General features: G+C 41.9%; 1 protein-coding gene across 1 annotated transcript in view; it reads right to left on the minus strand.

Annotated features, from left to right (window-relative positions):
- LOC116038182 (adenylate cyclase type 1-like) overlaps nucleotides 1-25666 on the minus strand; it is a 54000-nt gene that overhangs the window by 11159 nt on the left and 17175 nt on the right. Inside the window, exons 5-14 of the mRNA XM_031282399.2 lie at nucleotides 22177-22304; nucleotides 18714-18872; nucleotides 17167-17308; nucleotides 15748-15903; nucleotides 13843-14037; nucleotides 10274-10371; nucleotides 10001-10085; nucleotides 6502-6591; nucleotides 2634-2893; nucleotides 2340-2466 (exon numbers count right to left, since the gene is read on the minus strand). Coding sequence (XP_031138259.1) covers nucleotides 2340-2466; nucleotides 2634-2893; nucleotides 6502-6591; nucleotides 10001-10085; nucleotides 10274-10371; nucleotides 13843-14037; nucleotides 15748-15903; nucleotides 17167-17308; nucleotides 18714-18872; nucleotides 22177-22304 — 1440 coding nt within the window. The remainder of the gene's footprint in view (nucleotides 1-2339; nucleotides 2467-2633; nucleotides 2894-6501; nucleotides 6592-10000; nucleotides 10086-10273; nucleotides 10372-13842; nucleotides 14038-15747; nucleotides 15904-17166; nucleotides 17309-18713; nucleotides 18873-22176; nucleotides 22305-25666) is intronic.

Below are 25666 nucleotides of genomic sequence, written 5' to 3' on the forward strand. Positions count from 1 at the left end.
ACAAATCATAAAACAAAATAAACAAATAAATAAAAATGGAGCGAGGAACCAACAAAAATGGCACAATTTCACATTGTCTTAAATATTTAAGATTCTGACCGAGTGAGAAGCATCTGTGAGCAGAGGTAGGGGTTCTAGGGTTCGGGTCTACTACCCGAACCCTAGAACCCGAGACCCATCCCAGTACCCGTACTGTTTCGGTTCCATGGTTTATATGGGTCTGGGTTGGGTCCCGTTCTATTGCCGCGGGTCCCAAGGTCTGTTGAACTGTATACTGTATAATACCGTGTGTGTGTGTGTGCATGCTCAGGGAGCAGCAGACCGAGCTGAGGTCAGGCCACAAGCGATGCTGGCGATGCTAGCAGCTGTAGCCAACGAGCAACCGTTACTTTAATTTAAAAGAGCAAACAGTCAAAGTTATCTTTATTATGCTAGATGCAACAAAACTGCAAATTCTAAACGAGCCACGTTTGTCACGAACCGTCACCGTCACTCACAGCAAGTGGACTTTTAAGATGAAATAACGAGTGGATTAGCTAACCGTGCTGTTTCAAACAGCAAAAACTTTTTTGCCATTTTGCCAACTTTCCTGGCAAGGAGGAGGCTACTATCGTTACTTCAGGTAAGACACAAAGTTTGGTTTTGACAACTTGTAAATTTTACTTGTTAACTTGTCCGGTCGGTTCGTGTCCGACATTTCTCCGTTCTGCACGGGTCTGGGTCGCAAAATTACGAATCCCACTATGTCCACGCCAAGACCCTCCCTACGAAGCAGCTCGATTGGTTGGGGTTAGGCATTTGACCTCGAGAGGTTAAGGTTAGGGTTAGGGGATTGGTCAGGGGATAGAACCTGTACATGTAGGCATGGACGCCTGGCCAATAGTAGTGTGTGAATGCTATTGAAGGGCGGGTCTTGGCGTGGCCATAGTGGGATTCGTAATATCGCGTCCGGGTCCCAGCTTTCAAATAACAGACGGGTCGGGATCACGATATTACAAATCCCACTATGGCCACACCAAGACCCGCCCTTCAATAGCATTTATTGGTCAGGCGTCCATGAGAACGCAAGGTAACGTAACCCCATTTATACAGGTCCTATCCCCTGACCAATCGGCTATCCTAACCTTAACCACAGCCATAGTGGGATTTGTAATTTTGCGTCTGGATCGGTTCTTATAATACATCTGTGGGTTCGGTTCCAGGTAGTACATTTACGTTTTTTTGGGTTCTGGCACAAATTTTTGGACCTCTATCTGTGAGCTGGGCTACATGCTATAGTACACTTAGTCTATTAGATTGATAATCTGCAGACCAACTTTACACTCGCCTACACAAGGTCCAAATAAATGCTGTAATAACACTACAAGGTTTCAACTGTCTATAACATTGATTGATTCATTGAAAGTGCTTACTTTGACTATGTACAAATCACAAATCTGTCTATATGTAAACATCTAGCCGAATAATAATAATAATAATTTATAATGGAGCTCAACCGATAATGATTTGAAGACTGATAGGCCTACCAATATTGATGTTTGAGAAAAATGAGAAAACATTGATATTGACTGACATTGTAATATGCGTGTCCAGAAACAATAAAACAATAAAGCAGTTTGCTGCAGTGGAATAAAGAAAAATGATATGTTTTAGAAAATATTTAAAACCAGTTAATCTGCATTGGAAACAGGTTGAAATATTCTTACTGCACTGACATAAAAACATTAAAATAATTTAGCACATATGTTTGTATATATGTTTTTCACTACATAAACAACATACAATTTTCCCTAAACACAACAGTAGCAATTTGGGGTTCAGTGTCTTGCTCAAGGACACTTACGACACCTACAATACGCAGATTTTTTTTTTTGCAGTGCACAAGAGCACTGGCTGTGCGCACAAAGCCGTATGCATATATGAGCAACAACAGGTGTGCTACAAGTAGGGTTCGGCATCGTTTTGATTTTAACAATTCTGATTCCAATTCTGATTCTTCCTTTCGATTCCGGTACTTATCCATTTTCCAATTTTTTGAGTGGTGGAGTCGAAACGGATCGCATGCTTATTTCACAGATAAGAGGAACATTTTATTTTGATATAATGGTGGTATACTGTTTTACCGAGCTTTTTCAGAGTGCCGCTTACTGTGCTCCACGGCTGCAACGCAACAAGCGCCTGGAAGTACGTTGGCCGCTACGGAAACCAAAACTTAAATTTGGAACCGATGATCGGATTCTAAACCAAATTTTTCCAAACAATTCCAATAAAACAAATGATTCCATTGTTGGAACCGGTTATCGATGCCCAATCCTAGCTACAAGTACAAACAGACGTACCTGAGTAGCCCAGAGATAGTCGAGCCTCATCTTCAGGTCCAGCTGTCTTGAGTGCAGAGCCAGAGCTCCAGAAAACAGCAAGGCAGCCAACACTGGATCATACCCTCCTGTGTGGAGAAACCCTCCTCTGAAAGACAAACACACACAGAGAAACAACATTTGGTCGTTTGCTTCTTTAATAGGCAAGTAAAAAAACGAAATCTAAATTCAAAATGCATACCCATTAACAAAATTGGACCCCAAACACACATTGTTTCCATATCAAACTACACGTCACATGCAGCTCAGGCTTACCCCACAGCTTGGCGATAGCCGCTGGTCTCCATGACGACAGTGTAGGTGACAGAGAGGAGGAGGAGCAGGAGGATCTTGGGGAGCGAGGAGACTCGGAGGTAGGGGACAAGAGTGAGGGTGCCGGCCACACAGGACAGCAAAGCGTACGCCATGTTGGAACAAGCTCTGTCCACCGCGGTGCTGTTGTATGCGTCTGCAGGGCCGTCGTCCGCTGAGAGACTGGAGTTTGTCCCAACTCTCGCCCAAGGAACACATCCCACCTGGAGCAAGGGATGAAAAGGACAGAGGTTACATAAGGAAACAAATATTTCTTTGGGTTTTTGATAGTTTCTGTCACAAAACAAGCTGTTTTAAGACGTCTTCTTTAGGCTGTGCTTCATGTGGTTCATCTGTATATTTTGTAGACTTGTTTCATTAAAAAAATCATACACACGATTAGATTAACCTTAAAATAATCAAAGGCTGTAGAGCTGTCTTCGACCAAAGAAATACTTAGTCGACTAACACTTGTGATTTTGTCGAATCCACTAGTTGCTTTAACTGAAGGTTTTGTGCACTTTAGAGCTACAAAGATTCATCAATTAATCGATAAATTGTCAACTATTAAATTAATCGGCAACTATTTTGATAATCGATTAATCGGTTTGAGTCATTTTATGGAAAAAAAGTAAATGAAATTCTGATTCCACCTTCTTAAATGTGAATATTTTGTAGTTTCTGCGCTCCTCTGTGACTGTACTGTAAACTGAATATCTTTTGAGTTGTGAACTAAACAAGACGTTAGGAAACACTGGCCGACATTTCTCACCATTTTCGGACATTTTATAGACCAACAGCTAATCGTTTAATCAAAAAAGAAAATCAACAGATTAATCGACAATAAAAATAAACGTTATTTGCAGCCCTAGTGGGCTTTGAGTGGTGGTTAAGACTAGAAAAGCGGAGCAATATAAATGCAAACTATTTACCATCTGTAAAAGTTGAGTTTCTCCAAAAAGAATCATGGAGAGCAGCATTTTAAATGTTGTGTTTACCAGACATAGCTCATAACGTTTCTTGGAAATAAATCATTCAGCATAAAAAAGCATAAAAAATGACTAATTGACTAAATAAATCTAACCACTAAAGGTTGATCTATAGTAGCACATAGGCTCTACCAGAGCCTATGTACTACTATAGCTTAGTAAGTGGCCTACGTTGTTGTAAGGATTCATACTTGTACGTTGTTCTAGCGTATCTCTTTAAGAGAAGGCTGCACCTGTGCTTCATTGTATTTTTACACTACTGTACATACTTCAGTAGTCACACACTCGCACAGACACACAGGTTTGTGCCACTATCTTTGTGGGGACCCGCCATTGACATAATGCATTCCCTAGTCTCTTACCCTAACCTTAACCATCACAACTAAATGCCTAACCTTAACCCTTACCCTCACCCTAACCATAACCTAATTCTAACCCTAATCCTAAAACCAAGTCTTAACCCTCAAACAGCCCTTTAAACTTGTGGGGTCCAGCATTTTAGCCCCACAAAGCTATCGGGACCCCACAAGTATACAGGACTCCTGGTTTTTGGACCCCACGAATATAGTTAAACAAGCACACACACACACACACACACACACACACACACACACACACACACACGCACACAAACATCAGAGCCTGACCGAGTTCTGGGGCCCATGCTGACACCAACCAATTTGCGTTTTAAAATATTTTAATGGGTGTTTTACACTTGAACAATAAATGTTTCATTCTTCTGAGACTGTGCGGCGCACCATCTGCTCAGCTGTGACTCAGCCAACCCGTGTACTGCAGAGACTTGAAATGATGATGAAATGATGACACGGTTTCTAACTCATATGCTTTGTTCTCCATTGTTTTATTATTACTATTTTCATACAGGCCTTTAAGCCACTGTTTGATGATATCAATATTTGTAACCCCCTGTATTTAGCATTTATAAGCAATAAACACATTATTTGTAAGATATTTACATGCACACTGATATCCAGTGTTATTCTGGTTTGGATAATATTGAGGATATAATGTTTACATGAAACATAGAGAAACCTGGTTATTTATACATGATTCTAATAGGTTTCTGATCATCTAAAATGGTGCCGACATGCCTTTGATTGAGATTGATCTAGGTAGTTAAATGCTTTATAATACACTATAACTAATCAACACATTCTCACTCCCAACTTGTCAAATATGGCAGCTAGGTCAGGACGTGTAGGGCAGGATTAGGTTTAGGCAACAACATTACCTGGTTTGGTGTAAGAAAAGATTGTGGTTTGGGTTAAATATATAAGTACTTTCGTCACGTAACTTACTTATGTGACGCTAGTTAAGTACGTTACGTAAGTAAGAAGTAAGTGGACCTCTGCGTCGAGGCATAAACCGCTATGTTTATGTGCGCCTGCTCTACCCACTGAACCAACCCGGCCACATTCCCGGTTTAGTTTGACCCAAAAAAAAGTCTTGACTTAAGGTCCACTTAGTTGCATTTTCTGGAGCTTTCAACTGCATCTCATGGTCTTCCTCAGAGAATGGGGTTCGACATCATTCTACTGAAGGCACATATTGACAACTGAGCAAATGCCATGCCTGGTGGTGTTGCTGAATAAATAGAAACAACATTGATTTACACATCACACACTTATTTATGAGGGTGTCCAAACACAACTGTGTGACCACTAGCACAACTGTGGTTTAGTGCACATCATTTTTGAAAATAAATAAAAAACAACATTGATTTACACATCACACAACTATTTAGCAACAGTTAGTAACAGTTGAAAACAGGGGCAAGGTTGCGTGACTTTGGCTACATTGAATGTGTAATGTATGCGTTCCGTTAGCGGAGCGTATGTGCCGTGGAATGTATGTTTGAACTGGCTACACCAGCTGGCTGGTGTAGGATTGTGTGAGTCACAGGCGAGACGGAGAGCTTTTGCTTTGGGATTGTTGTTGTTTCTTCAGTTTTTTGGAGCCGGCATGGCGCTGTGAAACTTCAATCTACTGTCAGCTGTTATCAGAGGACGCAGGCGAGGGAAACAAGAAATAAAAACAGAAACTAATACGCCAATACGCTCATTCACAGTCATTAAGTCATTTCCTGTACATCGGTAGTTTAATATAAAAGAAATAATGACGTACGGTGGCCGACAGGGACAAACGCACTGCAACTTAATGAAACACACACAAGCAAATTAAGAAAAAAATCTTCATTAATTTGACAACACATGCGCAGCATTTAGCAAACGCGCTGCATTTTTGGGTTGTGTGCTTTTCTTTTTGCATCATTTGTGTATTTGCAGCGCGTTTCTGTATTTGGTTGTGTTGTGTGTATTTGCACCGCGTTTGCTAAATGTTGCGCATGTGTTGCCAAATTTATGAAGATGTTTTCTTAATTTGCTTGTGTTTTGTCTATTTGCGTGTGTTTCATTAAGTTGCAGTGCGTTTGCCCCTGTCGGCCACCGTAAGCCCGTAAGTTAAAATGAATTGAACTTTTAAGGCGAGGAACGAGAAGCGAAATGCATGTATGTGTAAAAACAGCTTTATCTCGCGCATCCGTTTTATTTAAAAATTTTATATATAGCATAATTATATAATTAAAGTCATTCTTTCAGGGGGGGGCGAACAATGGCAGGGGGAACACTGAGATTTTTCTGTCAAACCACGGCTATCAAGGTCGGTAATGAACTTTCACATTAAACTATATTGTTTATTAGTTTCAACCTTTTTAATAATTTCAATTTTTTATTGAAAAGGATTTTGAATTGATTTTGTTTTATACTGTGCTTAACAAATTATTTTTAACTTGAACTTAATATATGATAAAACTACACACTTACCACACAGGCCTGAGTAACAGAGTAGGTGAGCAGGACGAGGAAGACACACAGCACGGTTCGGATCTGGATGGTGAGGCAGCCTGGTTGGCACTAAAACCAAAGAAGAAGAAAAGGGGAGGTTGGAAAATAGAACGAGCAAATGAAGCACCTGTTTATCTACTTCAACAGCATTTTGGACACCTCATTAGCCCGGAGTGGAGATGAAATGAGTGCATTTTGTGGTGTGGCTCATTACGTGCAGGCCTATTAGAGGAGACGCTTAAAGGATATGATGACAGCTCAATGTAGCATGATACCACAGTGTCATATGGAGGGTAGCGCGGCCACTCCAATCTGACTGGCAATTATGCAGTGGTGGAAGAAGTATACAGGCAATACAATAGCAAATAGTAAAAGTAGCAATACACAGTGTGGAAGTACTCGTAAATGTCCAACATTCAAAATGTTACTTAAATTTAATTGCAAGATAGGGTACTTAAATTATATATATAATTTAAGTACCCTATCTTGCAATTTTGAGTTTAAATGTAGAAAGTGTTTAGTGTCATTGAACTTAAAAAAGTTTAGTACAGATAAAGTGAACAATTTCTTACAGAGAATGTGATTTTTTTATGTTAAATGTAATACAAATATTTAAGGTGTATTTGTACGATGAAAACAAAGTGCCTAGTAAAATGTACTTGATCAGGAAAGTTTGTTTTACTTACAAAATTAAGTTAGTGTCACATAAATCAACCTAGTAAGAGCTACTTCATTTAGAACGTTTGTTTAACTTACAAATTTGAGAAAGCAAAACTTAAAATTTACAATATAAAATATAATGTAATATATTTATATTAACTTATCGGGCTTTACAGTGTGTACTTATTTACATATAAAAAGAAAAAGTACTCATTGTGCACATCGTATATTATACAACCCAGTTAATAATTATTGATGCATGTACAGCACTTAATGCTGCAGCTGGTAAAGGTGGAGCTGATATTTAGGGCCCGAGTGCTGACAGCGGCGAAGGCCCTATTGGAACTGAAGGAATTATTATTTTCTGCAAATGAATCGCCTTTTTGACCGGCTTAACATATTCAAAAAGTCACCAAAATTGGCGGTCGCATCAAGTCTGGTGAAAATGTACGTATTTTAAGGGTTTCGGGGATAGCGCACAAAAAATGGCTCGCGCCCCCTACAAAGTTCAAAAAATTGAGCCCCTGCAGTGCGTTTAGCGTAGACTCACGAAACTTGGTACACATATCATGTCAAGACGTACAACAAACGTCATTGGAGCCATACCCTAAACCCAACAGGAATTTTGATTTCAAAGTTCGAAATTTGTGCGATTTTGGCCATTTCCACGTCGTACTTTAACGAACTCCTCCTAGAGATTTCATCCGATCAACTTCAAATTCGGTCTGTGCCATCTTAAGACCTTAAAGATGAAAAGTTGTTAAAAGAAAAAGTTTTCGTCATAGGGCGTGGCCGTGGCAGGGCGGCCATTTTGTGCGTTTCGCCATCAAAACAGGAAGTGGGTGTAACTTGAGTGGACATTGTCCAATTGGCTCGAAACTTTTCAGGATTCATAAGACTCCAACCCTGAGGACAAATAAAGGCCGATATTTACTTAAAGTCATAGCGCCCCCTAGTGGCAACAGGAAGTAGGCCTAAAAGTCAAGGTGCTATACTTTAACGAACTCCTCCTAGAGATTTCATTCAATGGACTTCAAATTTGGTGTGTACCATCTCAACACCTTAAAGATGAAAAGTTATTAAAAGAAAAACTTTTTGTCAAACGGTGTGGGTGTGGTATGGTGGCCATTTTGAGTGTTTAGCGATGAACAAAGAAATTGTTGTAACTTGAGTGTACGTTGTCGTATCTGCCCAAAATTTCTCAGGATTGACAAGGGTCCAGGTCTGAGGACATCTACAGGCCAATATTTACTTTTGGTCATAGCGCCCCCCTCTGGCAACAGGAAATGCGCCTTATATGACAAACATCATCCGATTTAAATTAAACTTATAATGTGTGGTCGACATGTGATACTGAGCCGCCCCCTATACTTTAACCATGCCCACTTACTCAGGCCACGTCCCCTTTCTTAACATTTGAACCGTTTAAGGTAGAGTCTTGTGCGTGGTATCATTGAACTCAACAGAGAGTTCCTTTTTTATTGGTAAATGTTTGGCCCGCCCCCTATGCTTTGACCACGCCCCCTTTCACAGCTAATGCACTGTATGACGTAGAGTCTTGTGTGAGGTATCATTGAACTCAGCAGGGAGTTCCCTTCTCATTGGTGACGATTTGCGGTGTCTGAGTGCAGCGCAAATGCACAGTCGCAAGGAGTGGCGTCTGCCAGTAACCCCGACACGGGACGATGGGCCCGTCCATCGCTGCTTGCAGCTTTAATATTTTATTGCTACTTTACATACTGCTGGGTAGGTTATCTATAATAACAATCATCATTGATTTTATAAAAGTATTTCATATTTAATAATCTTAATCTGCAAAGTAACATATTGTTTAGTAAATATTTTGCGCATTCCATCCTCTTCGTTTTAAACACTTTACGGCTCTTTTCATTTTAAACAGATATAATTTACATGTTTTTTATTGTATCATATTTTTATTTTATACTTATGAGTCTTGACATTTGCACTACTTTTTCTTTTCTCTTACTATATATTAAATGTGACCATTATGCACCAAAATACAAAGGCAAATTGTTTGTATGTGAAAACCTACGTGGCAATAAACTTTCCCGCGATAGTACGAGATCACGCAATAGTCGCGGGATCACATATCATGCAGTGAACTGAACCAATCAGCGTCCGGTAAAGAGTTACTGGCAGCTCCGGGCATGGCTTAGGTGTGTGTGACGGCCACGACTGTTCGCTCAAAACAACAATGGCGGACGTGATGGACAGATGCTTCATCTAACCACCTGCCAGGTATTTTTTTGAGTGCCTACCCTTTTCCAAACAGTTATCAAAGATGACTTCTCAGACAGTTCTGTGTTTACAAACCATCTGGCGCGTCAGGTTAGTAATGTAGTTCCAAGACTGTTATATAATTGATCAGTCGGGTTACAGAAAACTAATCGGCCACAATTATGATAATCGACTAATTGTTTAGGTCAGTTATCAAGTAAAAAAAAGCCAGATACTCAAACATGAGGATTTGTTGCTTTTAATCCGTCGGATAAATTGTAGACATATTAAGCGATAATGAAAATGAATGTTAGTTGCAGCCCTAGTGTAATGTTATGTTCTTATCTTCTTGTTGGAGCAACAATACTCATTTATGTGTGAGAAAACCAAATTTTTGGCAACATTTCAACGTCCATTACTGATGGCATCTTTGTTTGTTTTCTTTCCAGTATCACAGCTCTGTTTTGACACTCAGCTGTGTCAAAAAAGATGGTATCATGTGAAAAAGTGGCATCCTTGCAAACCAGGAGTCAGGTTTCGGAGCAGCATCCAGGAGGAGGATGAGGTCTTGGAGTCTTACCTGAACGCTGGTGAGATGCAGGTACATGACACAGGCGGCATGGAAACACACACACAGCACCAGCAGCAACAGCACCAGCATCCCCCTGAGAGAGGAGAGGAGAGACCAGAGTGAGAATGGGCTGTCCCACTTTTCCACTGACTGCAGTGAAAACACCTTCCTTTTTTTAATTGTCTCACTTCACTCAAAATCGATCCAATTACGCTACACGAATGGATAAATGTGTGTGTGTGTGTGTGTGTGTGTGTGTGTGTGTGTGTGTGTTGTACGTACTGTGGGATCATTAGCAAATAGATAAGGCCAAACAGAGCGGCGAGGATCAGAGAGAGAACCACCGCGCTGATGAAATGGTCGTCAGACACCTGGTGGTACTGAAAAAAGGACAAAACAGAGAGAAAATGTCAACATAAGAAGCATTCATCCATCCATCCTTTCAGATGTTTATCCATGTCAAGGTAGGAGCAGGTCAAATTGTTTTAAGACCATTATTTTCAACGTAGAATGTGGTGTTGTCGGATCATCTCTATGTTTCCAGGGTCCTATATACCCAGGGCATGTGTGTCTCTTGATATAAACAAACATTGTATGTGATTGGTAAGGGCTATCTTTGCAGTTCAAATTGCATGGTAGAAATCCATTTAGCCTCTGTGAAGATATCATTGCCAAAAGTCAAGAAAACTGTCTTGCCTGCACGTTTGAGGGCATATTGAGGAGTAACATTAGTAGGCTATAAGCTGTGGGTGATTTCAACATATTGACCCAGGGAAACGTACAGGGAACATTTGACCTAGGGAAAAACATTGCCATATTAAGAGGATATTGAGCTGGGAAACATGCAGTAGGACCCCGGGAACACAGACACACGCCCGTTAATTTTGTGCATCTCTGATTTTGCAAAAACAAAACGTAACTCCACTCTTTGATCCTACCGAGGGCCTGGTAAAAAGTCTCAAGCATGGCTGGTTGTGGATACCATTTATATTGTTGACTGTACATCCTTTGTAGTCCGTTACATCCTTATTGCATCGCTAAAACATAACGTAACTCACCTCATTTTATGTTCAACCAAGCACAAACTATGCAAGCTTGTTTGGTCTGAAAGAAAGATTAGGTGTTTCCAGGCTTGTTGGGAAACAGAATCCCTCCAGACTGTTCTGGCTTTGGGTGTCCTTATAGTTTGACATGCCCAGAACACCTCCAACAATTTACATGACATGGCACCATACCCTGTAGAGGCTCACTCTTCCATATCTGGGCCACCTTACCCCTCAGGGTGAGCTTACCACGAGGGAAGTTAATTTCACCTGCTTGCATCCATGATCTTATACTTCTGGTTGGTACCCAAAGCTTCTGAAACACAGGTGATATCTGGAGTGTAGATGAAGCTTCACCTTTAGACTCAGCCTCAAGTACGATCCACCTGGGAGAGCTAATTCCAGCTGCTGTTCTCACGCTCCATCTTACCCTTGTGAACAAGACGTGGAGAAACTTAACTTCACTTGGGGCAGCAACTCATCCATGAGAAGCAGCTAACCAAAAAGACAGAAGGATGTGAACTCTCAAACTGTCATTGTCCCAGATTAAAGCTATAGTGCTTAGTTTCTTTCGCCCCCCATGAGGAATTCTAAGTAATGACAACAACAGTGTCGGTGCATCCACATGACGCAAGCCTTCGGTGATCGCGCACCACCCCCACCCCTCTTCCACGCAGTTGCTAGTAGCGTTTATCCCTCAAATCAAGCAGGATATGGAAGATTAAAAAAAAAACGCAATCAAGTCTTCAGAAGAGGTAATTCTCTTGTAGAATATACATCCTCTTCGTCTCCAAAGCTGAACGCTGCTGTTATCCATTCTCAGCGGTGACGCAAAATGCATCACGCGTGTGAATGTCGCCATACTACACCATTTTGTAAACATAGCCATACCAACGTGATATCATGACTTCGCGTAAACATACACGCCCACTTTCTTAAGCTAAGTGGCGTGTTATCTGTTCGCATTTTGAGCTATCCGCGTGTATGTCTACGCTGTATACAGCGGACGTAAACATACACGCCACTTGGCGTGTTATCGCAAGAAGAAAACAACGGTTGAGTTTAGGACACCTCACACGCAGGTTGGGTTCAGGAAAAGAACAACGGGGTTGGCTTTAGTAAAACAAAAATGAAGAAAGAAATGTGACTCGCGGGACAGGATCCCCGGTCTCCTGGGTGAAAGTCCTGTGTTTTACCCATCCTCCACCCCGACCAACCTCCCTACGTGGATTTTCGCCCTTTTATACTACTCACTACGGCGTGAATTCACACCCAATCGCAATGTAATGTAAGTCAATGGAGGCCAAACAGCGTTTATAAACATGCTAAAAAGCGAGTATGCGTCTTCATAACATAACCAATAATGGCATACGAATTGGCGTGTCATACATACGCCATTTCATGAGATCAGTCTGGCCATATTGAGAAATACAGAGAGAGTTTTGTCGAGCTGATAAGCTTAACTAGTTGTGCACTATAGCTTTAAGGTCACAAACTCGGAAACTCAAGCCTCGGTAAAACTGAAGATCAAAAGTGTTTTAACATCAGCCATTAATGTCTTTGTAAAATATTATTTTTTGTTTTTTTTTTCCCTTTATTCAATAGTGACAGTGGATAGACAGGAAAGGGGCGGGGGGGGCAGCAAAGGGCCGCAGGTCGGATTCGAACCCTGGCCGCTGCAGAAAACTCAGCCTACATGGGATGCACACTCTACTGGGTGAGCTGTTCTGAGCTCATTGGTTGTCAAGATTTTTACAGCCAGTCGTGGCAAAGGATCAACTAACCGACTTAACGACTGACCTTCTGGGGACCTGCAGAGAAAATGGGAAATTATACAGTCAGCAGGACCAAGCATGTGCTGGACTGGAGCCTACATGACAGTAGATTGATTGTTTTTATGCTGTATACATTCAGATCTCACCACACGGCAGAGAAGTTAGTCTTTATTTCTGCATGAGATAAAAGCTTTTTTTTTTGGCGAACGACATGGAACTAATCTAGATTATTCAGCTGGATATGAAACAATCATCTGATGTTTGGTTCACAAAAAGAGAGCTCTAGAGATCTGATGTGCGGTAAGATCTATACTTCTGGGACCACAATGTGTCCTGACCCCTACCAGCAGCCTTTGAAAGAAATCTTCCTACTGTAGTTGTGTGGGAGTAAATAAACACTAATTTGAGTCTCAATTTGTTTCTGCTAGTGGCATTTTCCTGAAGGATGAGATGTCTAAAATCTGTTAAAAATTATTTTTTACTGAGTATAGGGTTATGATTCTTCTGCTACCAATTTGAATGTCTAGATTACACACACACACACACACACACACACACCCATCCCTGTTCTGTGTCTCCTTTATGTCTCTACCCACGCACACACAGGAGAAAGATATCACGTGTGCTGCTCAGACGTTCCGAAATCATTATCTGCACCCCCTCCTGAGAGGGTGGGTGGATTCCTCACACACACACACACACACACACACACACACACACACACACACACACACACACACACACACACACACACACACATAATAGACAACAGGCGTGGGAGAGAGGGAGAAACGGGGAGAAAGAATTAGAGACTGTGTAGGGTATGTATGTGAGAGAAGGGGGAGGCGGGCTGCAGTCACGAAGCATGTTACCTTATGTGTGATGAGGAAAGAAGATATTTGTTACATTTTGTAAATATAAATCCAAGTTGCTGGCTTCTCTGCAGATGTTCAGTGTGTGTGTGTGTGTGTGTGTGTGTGTGTGTGTGTGTGTGTGTGTGTGTGTGTGTGTGTGTGTGTGTGTGTGTCCTCACCCGGCGCTCCCTGTCTCTGCTCGTGTAGAACAGGGTGACGTAGTTGAGGTCTGTTGTGTCGGACTCGGTCTGCCGTGCTTCGATGAGCCGCCCGATGTAGCGGTTGACTCGTGTTCCTGGCGAGTGCTGCACGGTGGCGGTGGAAAAGGACGTTCGACTCCTCAGCTTCTCCGACGCAGTCCGCAGGGCTCTCCGCTGTCAGACACCGAGAAGACAACACAATCAATCAGTCTCTGCAGAGGCCTGTTTCATGTGTTAAAGTGGACCGGTGTGGAGGGGCATACCAATGCACTTTGTGATTTTATTATAACTTTACAAACATCAAGATGGGAACAAGATGAAAAGTCTGCACCCATGCTGGCCTGGTCCTGTGAGGCTGCAATGCTTGTTACACACAAAAATAAAATTGTTTGATGAAATTACCACTAGTTGGGTAGGAAAATATAAAGTTTGAAAAGCGCTGTTGCATATAAATTCACTGATAAAAGCAATAGTATGCTTTTTATTTACTCTATGTTACTCTCTATTACTATGTTGGCACAAGGTGGCGATTAGTGTATGCATTTTAATCTGGGCTCATTTCTCTCTCTCTCTCTCTCTCTCTCTCTCTCTCTCTCTCGCTCTCTCTCTCTCTCCCCCCCTCCACACAACTGGTCGAGGCAGAAAGCCGCCCACCAAGAGCCAGGTTCTGTCCGAGGTTTCTGTCTATTAAAAGGAAGGTTTTCCTCGCCACTGTCACACCAAATGCTTGTTCTAGGGGTGAATTGTTGGGTCTCTGTAAATTATAGAGTGTGGTCTAGTTTGGTCTATCTGTAAAGTGTCCTGAGATAACTTCCTATGATTTGACACAAAGAAACAGCAAATATATGCACAAATTACTACTTTTTAAAAGTGTCCGCAAACGTTTGTACATGCCCCAATTTTTTTGACAGTGTGGACAAAAGTCACCAGTTTTGCCTCATATGGAAACAGGTTCATTTTGGCCACCACTTTCAACAACCACACCATGATGAGTAGCCATATTCACTAGGAAGTGGCAGTACTGAACGATAATAAATCACTACTTATGATCATAATTTATTATCCATCACATGATTAAATATTCTTGGGCAATATTCTGCCCAAATACTTTGAAGTGTCATAAATCCATTAAGTTTTGCTGTGACACAATGCTAGGATTTTGGCTACTTGAATAACCATGTAACAATGTGGCTAATGCTATTAGAGGAGATGATTCCAGGCTGTGGGTGATTACCAGTTGTCATAATGCATAATGACCGGCCCAGTTCACACAGTTGGGCAGATTACGGCTAGCAGGCTATTTCTGACAGGCAGACCCTGGGATGCCATGACACCAATCGTCAAGCACCAACCGGCCGCTGTCACTGAATCACTGCTGTTTTAAAGCAAATATACTCACAAAGATAAATAGAAACGCGCGAACACGCTCAAATTAATGCTCATATTCACATGCAAATATTATGTACGCACAAATTCAGCGAGCGTACGAGCAGTGAGTTTTCATCAAAAGTTGCTCATTATTTGGCCGTTTAGCTCAGTTGGTAGAGCGGGCGCACATGTGCAGAGGAGGTTTATTCCTCGACGCAGAAGGTCCAGGGTTTGAATCTGACCTGTGACGGTTTTCCTGCATGTCTTCCCCCCTCTCTCTCCCCTTTCATATCTCAGCTTTCCTGTCCAATAAAGGCAGAAATGCTCCCCCCAAAAAAAAGCTGCTCATTATATTTTTTCCACTGGTTTACTTTTCAACACATAGTTGTAATGGCAGGCATACTGTAGGACTTACAGTATGATGCTGCAAAAATCAAGAAATCCAGCTGTGTGTGTGTGTGTGTGTGTGTGTGTGTGTGTGTGTGTGATGAGATACAGAGTCTGCCTGTTGAATACCTTGTCGTCATCGTCGCAGCTCATGACGTTGGAGAAGGGGATCTCGGCCTTGAACATCTTCCTACAGTGCATCAGCTGCACCAGCAGGTAGCACACCGTCTTGAACTTCATCCTCTTGGCTGGTTTGATGTCTGACAGAATAAGTCCGGGAAAGATCTGGAAAAGAGGACGAAGATGATGAGATGAACAGGCAAGAAAGAAAGATCTTGATGCTACTGAGAGGTACAGAAAACCCTAAGGTTTGATTTTGATAACATAATATATTACCTCCTTACATACTTACAAACCGTTGTTTTTCAGGAAATGAAAAAGGCTAATTTGAAAACATTTTATTGAACAATTTACCTTAGACGAAGTCAGACAAAATTGCCTCGTCATTGTTAAAATACTTGTTAAAGACGTAAAGGGTGGCATTGATTTATGAAAAATGAATTAAGCTGACGAAATATTGAGATAAGAGGTTTCTGCCCGACAGCGACGAAACACAACATCAGTGCATGTGTCTGACTTTGATTATTGATTCTGAAAAAGGCCTGAGGGCCGAAACGTCATCTAATGAAATAGAGAAATGCATATTGAGCCGGAGTGTGCAACACTTTTCTTACCATCAAGAACGGTGTTTGGCATCATGTATTGTTAGGCATGTTAACATGTGTAGGCCTATATTTAACATGGTAACATGCTAGGTTAGTATAACTTGAAACTACAGCTGAAGCTGATTCAGTAATGCATTCAGTAATTAGTTTTAGAGGTACTTTATAAACTAAGGAGTTTAACAAGTGTTGAAATCTTGCTCCTTTTATGGTGCTAAATGATGAATAAAACAATGAAAGTTAGTTTCAAATGTCATGTCACCACGCTGTGTTGATTTTCACCGAATTCAACTTTAAAAGTCATCATTTCCAACCATTTTTACCTGCAATCTTCCAGTTTGTTATTCTGGAAACCAAAATGCAGTTTCATAATAAACCTGAGAAAAGAACTTGCATTACATCCAGTCAAGGATGGGAGGAAAAGGATGAAGAGAGCTCAATTTTTAATGCGTTTTTGGAATTTTTCCAGTAAACTGTGAAAGTGCAACGCTAGAAAACCTGGATGTGTGTGTGTGTGTGTGTGTGTGTGTGTGTGTGTGTGTGTGTGTGTGTGTGTGCGTGTGTGTGCGTGTGTGTGTGTGTGTGTCTTACAAATACTGTAGCTGCGGATTTAAAATGCTAGTAGTAGACACACACACAAACTCTCACTCGGCTCTGGTGCACATCTACAGTAAGTGAGATAGTGATACTAGCCATGTGTGTGCCAGCACGGCCTGCCTCCCTCTCTGCATCAGAGAATTAACCATTACAACATTGATAGATGTGTCACCTCTGGAGCAAGAGAGAGGAAACGCAAAAAAGAAAGAAAGAAATGATTGTGGCATACTTTGCGTCTGTGTGATGGCACGATGAAAAATGTCTCTATGTGATGTTTCTGAAGGAAGGCATGTCTCTCGTGCCCGAAGCCCGGCTCCACCTCGTAGTCTCCATTCAAACACTCCAGGGTGGTCCTGGTGATGTGCACCTTGCTGAGAGCACAAACAGAGCAGAGGGCGCAAGGCAGTTAGTGATAAAAAAAAGTCTGACGTGAAGGTCTCAAATCATTAGCCCTCGTTATTTTCATCGGACCTAATAGCCTCTTGGCTTGCTCAAAATTCTTCACAGAAAAGAAATTTTCATCCTAACGACTCATTTAATCTGGTAACGAGTCCTAAAATCGTATTACTTGAAACAAGTCCAAAATAAGCCAATGAGGTGACCTCATTTCACAGCTTTTTAAATGCAAATCAGCTTGTTACTGTACATGAGTGAAGTATTAATTTAATACGAGTGGTCTGCCTTGAATTTTTAGCTGCTGTCCTTTAAAAAAAAAATCATGAAACTGCATCAAAGAGAAATAATTAAATCCCAATAACTTTTTAAGACCGACTATGAGATAAGATTAATTATTAACAAACTGCATTAAAAGACCAAAAGCAGCAATTAATTAATCCTACTAACAAGTACTGCCTGTGTAGCCAAAGCCTCATATAGCGTACTAAAGGATAGTTCGGAGCTTTTATAAGTGGTGTTGTATGAGATAACAATCCATGGTCAGTGTGTTACCTACAGTTACACCTTCCTACACCGCAGCGATATACAGTAGAATACCTACAGTAGATGGCAGTTGGCACTCTGCTTGGAAAAGCAGGCAAGAGGCAGCAGCTAAAAGCATTTTAGACACCTAAAAGTAGGACCGTCTTAAAAAATAAAAAGCAGTTTAAGTGTACGCTATATTTAGAATATTTTCACTGCTTTACCTTGTCATCAAACAGCCCTTTACGACGGGGAACTGAAGCCGTTCTATCCATCTCTGCTCTCTTCAAAGCCACCAGACTCCTTTGACAAAACCAGTAAATTGACCTCGCAGAACACGGGAGTTGCTGGTCTACTGCTGCCTCGATTGGTTAGTTTATGTTGTGTGACTTTGGTGAATCCCAAATCACACAATAACACAAACAAACTAACTGATTGAGGCAGCTTTTGTGCTTCTGTAGTTTTTGTGGCAGCTTTTGTGCTTCTGTAGTTTTTGAAAAACATTTCTGGCTGAAGCTAAACAGACAATACCTGTCAGGTGGCTAAATTAATTTCTACTTTTGTCTTTTCCGTGGATTTGTTATATACAGTAGGCCTTTTTGTTTGTTTTTATGAGTATATAATAAAGTGATAAAAGGATGTCAGGCTGATCATTTATGGGGGACATTTGACATGTCTGAAAAAAACATTGTGTTCCTGTCGTACATATGCAGAAAGAACCCATTTTCCCCATTTGTTAGTTAGTTAGTACTGTGATTGGATGCACACATCATAGGGCTGTATATTATTGTTTGTGTGTGTGTGTGTGTGTGTGTGTGTGTGTGTCCAGTTCCAGTGAGTGTAAGAGTCAGCACTGACCCAGGCAGCCCTCCGGCCTCCATCATGTTTGCCAGTGTGACATCGTTTGACCAGACATCATACTGCCACTTCCTAAGGCCCAGCACGCCACACAGCACCCGTCCTGTGTGCAGACCAACACGCATGTTCAAATCCACCTCCGTCGCCTCCACCACCGACCTGCAGGGGGTTGAGGGGGGTAGAAGATTAATCTCTAAAACTGTTGAAACAAAACCAAGAAAATGTAACCTCCACCGAGGAGGTTGGGATTCATTCTCGTATCCTTCTAGTTTGCAGGATCTCAAAAAAGGCAATGGATCAAGGAGTATTCGTTTAAAGACCTCATATTATGCTCATTTTCGGGACCAGAATAGGTTTACGTGGTTTAATTTTCAAAAAACACCATATTCTTGTTGTACTGCACATTACTGCAGCTCCTCTTTTCCCCCTGTGTGTTGAGCTCTCTGTTTTAGCTACAGAGTGAGACATCTCACTTCTGTTCCATCTTTGTTGGGAGTCGCACATGCGCAGTACCTAGGTAAGGACTACTAGCCAGTCAGAAGCAGAGTATGAGGGCGTACCCTGACAGTACCTAGGTAAGGACTACTAGCCAGTCAGAAGCAGAGTATGAGGGCGTGCCCTGACAGTAGCTAGGTAAGGACTACTAGCCAGTCAGAAGCAGAGTATGAGGGCGTACCCTGACAGTACCTAGGTAAGGACTACTAGACAGTCAGAAGCAGAGTATGAGGGCGTGCCCTGACAGTAGCTAGGTAAGGACTACTAGCCAGTCAGAAGCAGAGTAGAGCGGGCCCTGACAAGCAAGCTAGTATGATCCAAAACAAACCCTCTTCAGCCGGTAACCATGGCTATGGCTCAGCCGTACATGTTGGAACCCGAGTCTGATCCTGAAACACAGGCAGAACAACCCGACAAGCAAGACGTTTCAGAGTGGTAAGTTATTTAAATGTTAACAAATTAGTTTTTCATACGTAACGTTTTAATTCTGCATTGTCTCCTGGACATGGCGATACAACTATCTGAACTCTTCAGGCCTCCGCTTGGTTTGAGTGCGTGCCACACTAGCAGCTAGGCGAGTGTGTTACAAAGTGATGCAAAATGATGCATGTTTGTCACTGAAGTGAAGGCTGGACTACAACAGAGCTGTTTGGAGCAGTCTGTGAACAGTGTTTTCTGTTGGAGATGGTAAGTCCCTTTGAGGTGGACTTTTTCACTTTGTAAACCTATAACATGCACAATAAAGGAAAGGGAAAAAGCCAAAAAGCATAATATGAGCACTTTAAGGGTGCTGATGTGTGCATCCAAAAATGTGAGGCTCCAGGTATGGCAACGTCGGCCTGTTGGTTGACTGGTCCACCACTTTGGTCCTGACTGAAATATCTCAAGAACTATTAAATGGATTTCCATGAGCGTACAGACATTCATGGTTCAGAGTCCCCCAGAGAGATGAATCTGTCTGACATGTGTGAGCCCCTGACTTTTCATTTCGCTACATCGTCAGATTAAAATGTCAATGTATCCCATACTTTGTTTTGTTTTTACAGCGTCAACTTGTGAGCATGGTAGCATGCTGATGTCAGCATTTATCGCAAAACACCGCTGTGCCTACGAACAGATCCATGCATCGGCTAGCATGGCGGTAGAACAGTGTTTTTCAACGGGGGTGGTACAGGCCCCCCAGGGGCCGTTCAGAGGATGACAGGGGGTGCTGGAAGCAATATTTTGGAAACAGGGGCGTTGAGGTGCCCTTGGGGGGCATTTGTTTTAAGGCGAGTTTACACCAACAATTCACAACAACAATACGAGTTTACACTTTAAACTGCTTGGAAAAAAACAGTGGTCTGCAACATTAAAACCTGCCAGTTTACGGTTTACGTGTATCGTAACTCTTCTCGTCTTTGAGCTTCGTCAGAGCATCATCTTAAATGAACTCCGTTCTGCAGCGTTATAAATCGCTCTTGTCGTGAACTTTAAAGTCTTCATTAAACATTAACATCTTTTATCTTTCGTAAGTCTATGAACATAGCCGTTGAACATTTTTCATTAAATGATATGATTTTTTTGATTTTTTGAACAATAATAGGCCTAATAACAACAATAATAATAATCGTCATAACAATAATAGGGCCTTATCATTAATATTCACGGCATTTAGGCTAAATCTTATTTGCTGGGGGGTCGGTAAGGGATCTGGATAATGAACCACTGTGGTAGACTCTTATTATTGTTGCTTTTTTCTTAGAAACTACCTAACTTACCGTACTTGAGTTTAGAAATGCTGACATTGTTATCCAGTAAGTTGTCTGTTAGTATGCTAAAACTTTGTTTTAATGCCTAGCTGGAGATATGCACTCTCTAAGTAGTTTCTGGTTTTCTTTTCTTCCTCTTTGAACTATGTGGGAGTAAAGCTCTCCTTTATAATCAAAACAAAAATTATTTTAGTCCAGGTTGCAGATCTGCTGGCCTGTTGACGTTTATTAGGAAGAAACATTGCAACTGTGTTCGGATCCAACGTGGAGAACTCTATAATGCACCTCAAAGTTGTAACCACACTTTGAGTGTGTATAGGTTGCGTTCATGTGCAGGTACGTGTGCAGACCGCCTTCACTTCCACGTGCTGTGGTGCAGGAGATGTAGCAGTAAATCACTACACAAAGCTCCTCGTCACCAGTGAAAGGTCAGCCACTTCAGACAATGTTTGTGTGTATGTTTACAGCGTGGCGGAAAAGAAAAAGCGGTCTGCCCATCAGGCTGAAGGAGAGATGTCACACACACACACACACACACACACACACACACACACACACACACACACACACAGAGGAATGAGTGTGTATGGCTGCACCTGTCTTCTGAGATAAAGGACTCCTGCAGCAGCATCCATCCACTCAGACAGAGCAGAACATGGTGAGGCAAGGGCTCCCACAAGGAATTGAGGTAAAGTGTGTGTGTGTGTGTGTGTGTGTGTGTGTGTGTGTGTGTGCGTGTGTGTGTGTGTGTGCGTGCGTGCGTGCGTGCGTGCGTGCGTGCGTGCGTGTGTGCGTGTGTGTGCATATATGCTGGTCGGGGTTACGTATGTGTCTTTGTGATTGCAAAATTGTTGCATATTGAATTTGTCTCAGTTTGCATAATCTATCTGTTGTCAATATTAAGACTTCCATGGATGTTTCCAACATTGCTTTGTTATGTCCAAACATAACACAGTACCTCTTGCTGCAGAACGCCTCCTATGCTAACTTCAGGATTAAGCTGATCCAAATCGCTGTTAAAAATATATTTGATTCACGGCTAATACACTCAAAGACTGCATGCAACAAAAAACTAAATTTATTATAATAAGAGCAAATTCATTTTAAATTTGATTTTATGCTGTGTGTGTGTGTGTGTGTGTGTGTGTGTGTGTGTGTGTGTGTGTGTGTGTGTGCACGCGCGTGCCCGTGCATGCGTGCATGTGGGGGTCACTTACGCGATCGTGTCAATCATGTCCAGTCCCATCTCCACACAGCAGTGGGCGTGGTCTGCCTTGGGTTGGGTCAGTCCTGACACACAGTAGTAACAGTCCCCCAGGATTTTTATCCGCCTGCAGTGATTCTCCTACAGATGGACACAAAGAGACAGATTACCTGAAACAACCTTCTGTAGTCCACGATGTTATTAATACTAGTTAAATGTGTTTCCATTAGTTACGAAGACAATAAGTGAAAAAGAGTGTCAGCCGCAGTCGGTCGGTCAATCGATCACTTTGGTCGTGATTGAAATATCTCAAAAACTATTGGATGGATTGCCCTGAAATGGTAAAACATTATACCTGCTTGACATAAGCATGTTAGCATTATGACATTAGCATTTAGCTAAAAGCATCGCTGTGCCTGAACACAGCCTCAAAGAGCCACTAGCGTGTAGACTTTGAGTCTTGTTTTCAACAGTGGACATAATAGTCCATCATAGATAGTAGGATCCAATTCTCTGGATCTGGATCACAGATTTCACAAGCTTCTAATGTTTCACCACACATTACTAATTATGAGAGGACCATTGCTATTTTTAAACCTATTCTTCTGCTGATGAAAAGCTAAACTTGATGACTCCAAATGCTGACTCTTGGGAAAGAAGCTAAAGTTTGAAGTCATGATGTAGACCATTTATACATCTAAGACACTTAAAATCAAGAAAGACTGTACTTTTACTCCTGGTAAATGAGTGCTACATGAGATCTGACTGTACAGAAACTGCACGGATGCTTCAGCTGCATCTCTGTTAATGTAAATTCAGATGTATGTGCTTGTGCAACCATGTGTGTGTTTGCAGTTGAGGCAAACTCTAATTGCTCTGACATGCTCTTGAAGTAGAATCCCGCCCACACATTCCCAGACAGATCAGCTATTTGTCACAGTGCACATTGTGCCCAAACTCTGCAACGATGACACAAACACAATGACACAAAGACCGAAACACACCTTTACAACACGTGAACACGCACACGCAAACACACCTGCAGAAAAGCACAGACAGCAGCGTGGTTACTTGCAGACATACTGTACAGGCTTAGTTGCACGCACAGGGTTTGCGTTTGGCGCTGTATCACTCACAGTCATCAGGAAATTGTAATGGTAGACCCTACAAAGCTAAGCCTGCAGGCAGCCTCTGAGTGACAAACACACACACACATGCGCACACACATAAATACTGAGGATTCATGACAACTGCAGGGAGAGAGGCGGAGATGAGAAGACAGGAGACAGGGTGCTCTGGTTTTCTGCTCACGGGAGCAGAAAGATTCTGGCGTGGGAGGATATGAGAATTCAGAACGTGGATGATTATCCCAGCGCTAGGAAGAGAAATAGTGTGTGTGTATGTGTGTGAGAGAGAGAAATTATCAGCTGACTGCATGCCATGTCTCAGGAGAAAGATATCTATGTGCTTTTTGGAGAGAAATTTGGGATTTGGAAACCAGCTGATTGGGCATGGTTCGTCTAATTGTGGGCAAAATCAATGTCGCCCAGTTTGCCTTGATAAATGTAATCACGGTTAGGTGAAGGTTAAGGGTTAAGTGTGCATCTGTTCTGGTTACGTTTAGGTCGAGACTCCGAGGAATACAAATGTGTTGTGCAGCATACAGCAGTCAGGCAGGCTCAGTAGTTGTGACAGAGCCAGCTCCCTCTCTAACACGACAGGCTATAAATCTCAATTAGGATGCAGCTGCCACACACACACACACACACACACACACACACACACAAACACAATATATCCTCATCACAAGATTTCCATATAATGGCTTTCTGAGTGCTGATAGCAAGCCACATATCACCTTGTATCTTCGTCTTTCTCCCCCCCTTCTGTCTCTCTCACCCCGCGTAGAGGCATGACTGATGAGATGCGGAATGAACTCAAGAGGGATAATCCTGCTGATCATGTGACTTGTGTGCGTGTGTGCGTGTGTGCGTGTGTGTGTGTGTGTGTGTGTGTGTGTGTGTGTGTGTGTGTGTGTGTGTGTGTGTGTGTGTGTGTGTGAGAGAGAGAGAGTAAACTGTCTGAAGAGATGTCTTGGTAGAAAAATAGATCAGGCAAGTGGCACGCTGAGTGTGAATGTGGTGTAATCGACATCATGGGCAAGGTGGACTTCATCTATTTGATGATCACAACAGAACAAAATAATTAATATTATATAATAATAAATAATTAATTAAATAATTACAGAATATAACTATTAATTAAAAGGGGTCTCTGTCTGTCCTACAATTGTAGCAAATTCAAACATGTCAAGCATCAGCGATGTCGGAATTAACGCCTTTTTCCTTGGAAATAGCCTGGTCCCAAAGAGTGAGCTGTTAGCAAAGGACACGCATACTCTAGCATTGCTCGGGGACGCAACTATGTCATGGCAGGTGAATTGCTGTGGACCTTCAGTTATGAAGATTTTGTCTAATAGCTACTATATTTTGCAGCTGCACCATGTCAGTTATTCATTGTGTGTGTGTGTGTGTGTGTGTGTGTGTGTGTGTGTGTGTGTGTGTGTGTGTGTGTGTGTGTGTGTGTGTGTGTGTGTGTGTGTTCATTCTCTCATGCAGTATTGATATGATAGTGGTCTGGCCGCAGATAACCTATCACTCACCTTATCTTTCCCGGAGACCAACGCTACACAGGTTTACTGACACACAGTGTGTACAGTGTGTGTGCTACCATACACACACTCTCTTTCTTTGTCTTTATCAAGTGCAGTAGTCCTAATAGACACACACACACACACACACACACACACACACACACACACACACAGAAACACTCCACCTCCTCAGCCTTTATCTCCCCTCTGTCTAAAAATCGGTTCACTCATCGCTTCCTCTCTTCCAGTTCCCTTTCCTTCTTGACCTTCATCTCTCCCTCCTCCTCCTCCTCCTCCTTCGTGTCAGTCAGCCTCTCCAGCTTAACTTTCACTATTGGATCAATATATGGTTTGGCATAATAAATAATACATTTCACTTTCTTGGAGGCTTTTTGTGTTGCAGAGAAATAACAGGCTGACCAACTGTTAGAGTCACTTGCAGCCAGCCTGCCTCCTCAGGCTCAGTGGCATGATTTCATAACAGAATCTATCAGTTGAATTTGCCTACTCTTCTTTGTAAGTCTTGCGCACTGAACTCATTCGAGATTCGACCGATCATATACATGGTAAATCTCAGTATCAGCTGATACGTTTCAAGGTAATTATTGTCACAACAATTACAGAAAACAATCGTTGGCAATGACAATCTTAGATCTCAGGCTCCCTCCAACAGTGTTTATAAAATGTATATAAAAAGAAAACATGGATTTAAAAACGAGAAATGAGAAAAATCTAAGACAAAGTAAGAAACTAACAAGAAATTGCCATAATCCCAAAGACATGTTTTGGTCATATAGAAACATTGGATCATTTTGTCCACCAAAGAACACTGAGAACTTTTGTTTTATTA

This window comes from Sander lucioperca, chromosome 11 (genome assembly GCF_008315115.2).
Source record: "Sander lucioperca isolate FBNREF2018 chromosome 11, SLUC_FBN_1.2, whole genome shotgun sequence".
In the NCBI taxonomy this organism is placed as follows: Eukaryota; Metazoa; Chordata; class Actinopteri; order Perciformes; family Percidae; genus Sander; species Sander lucioperca.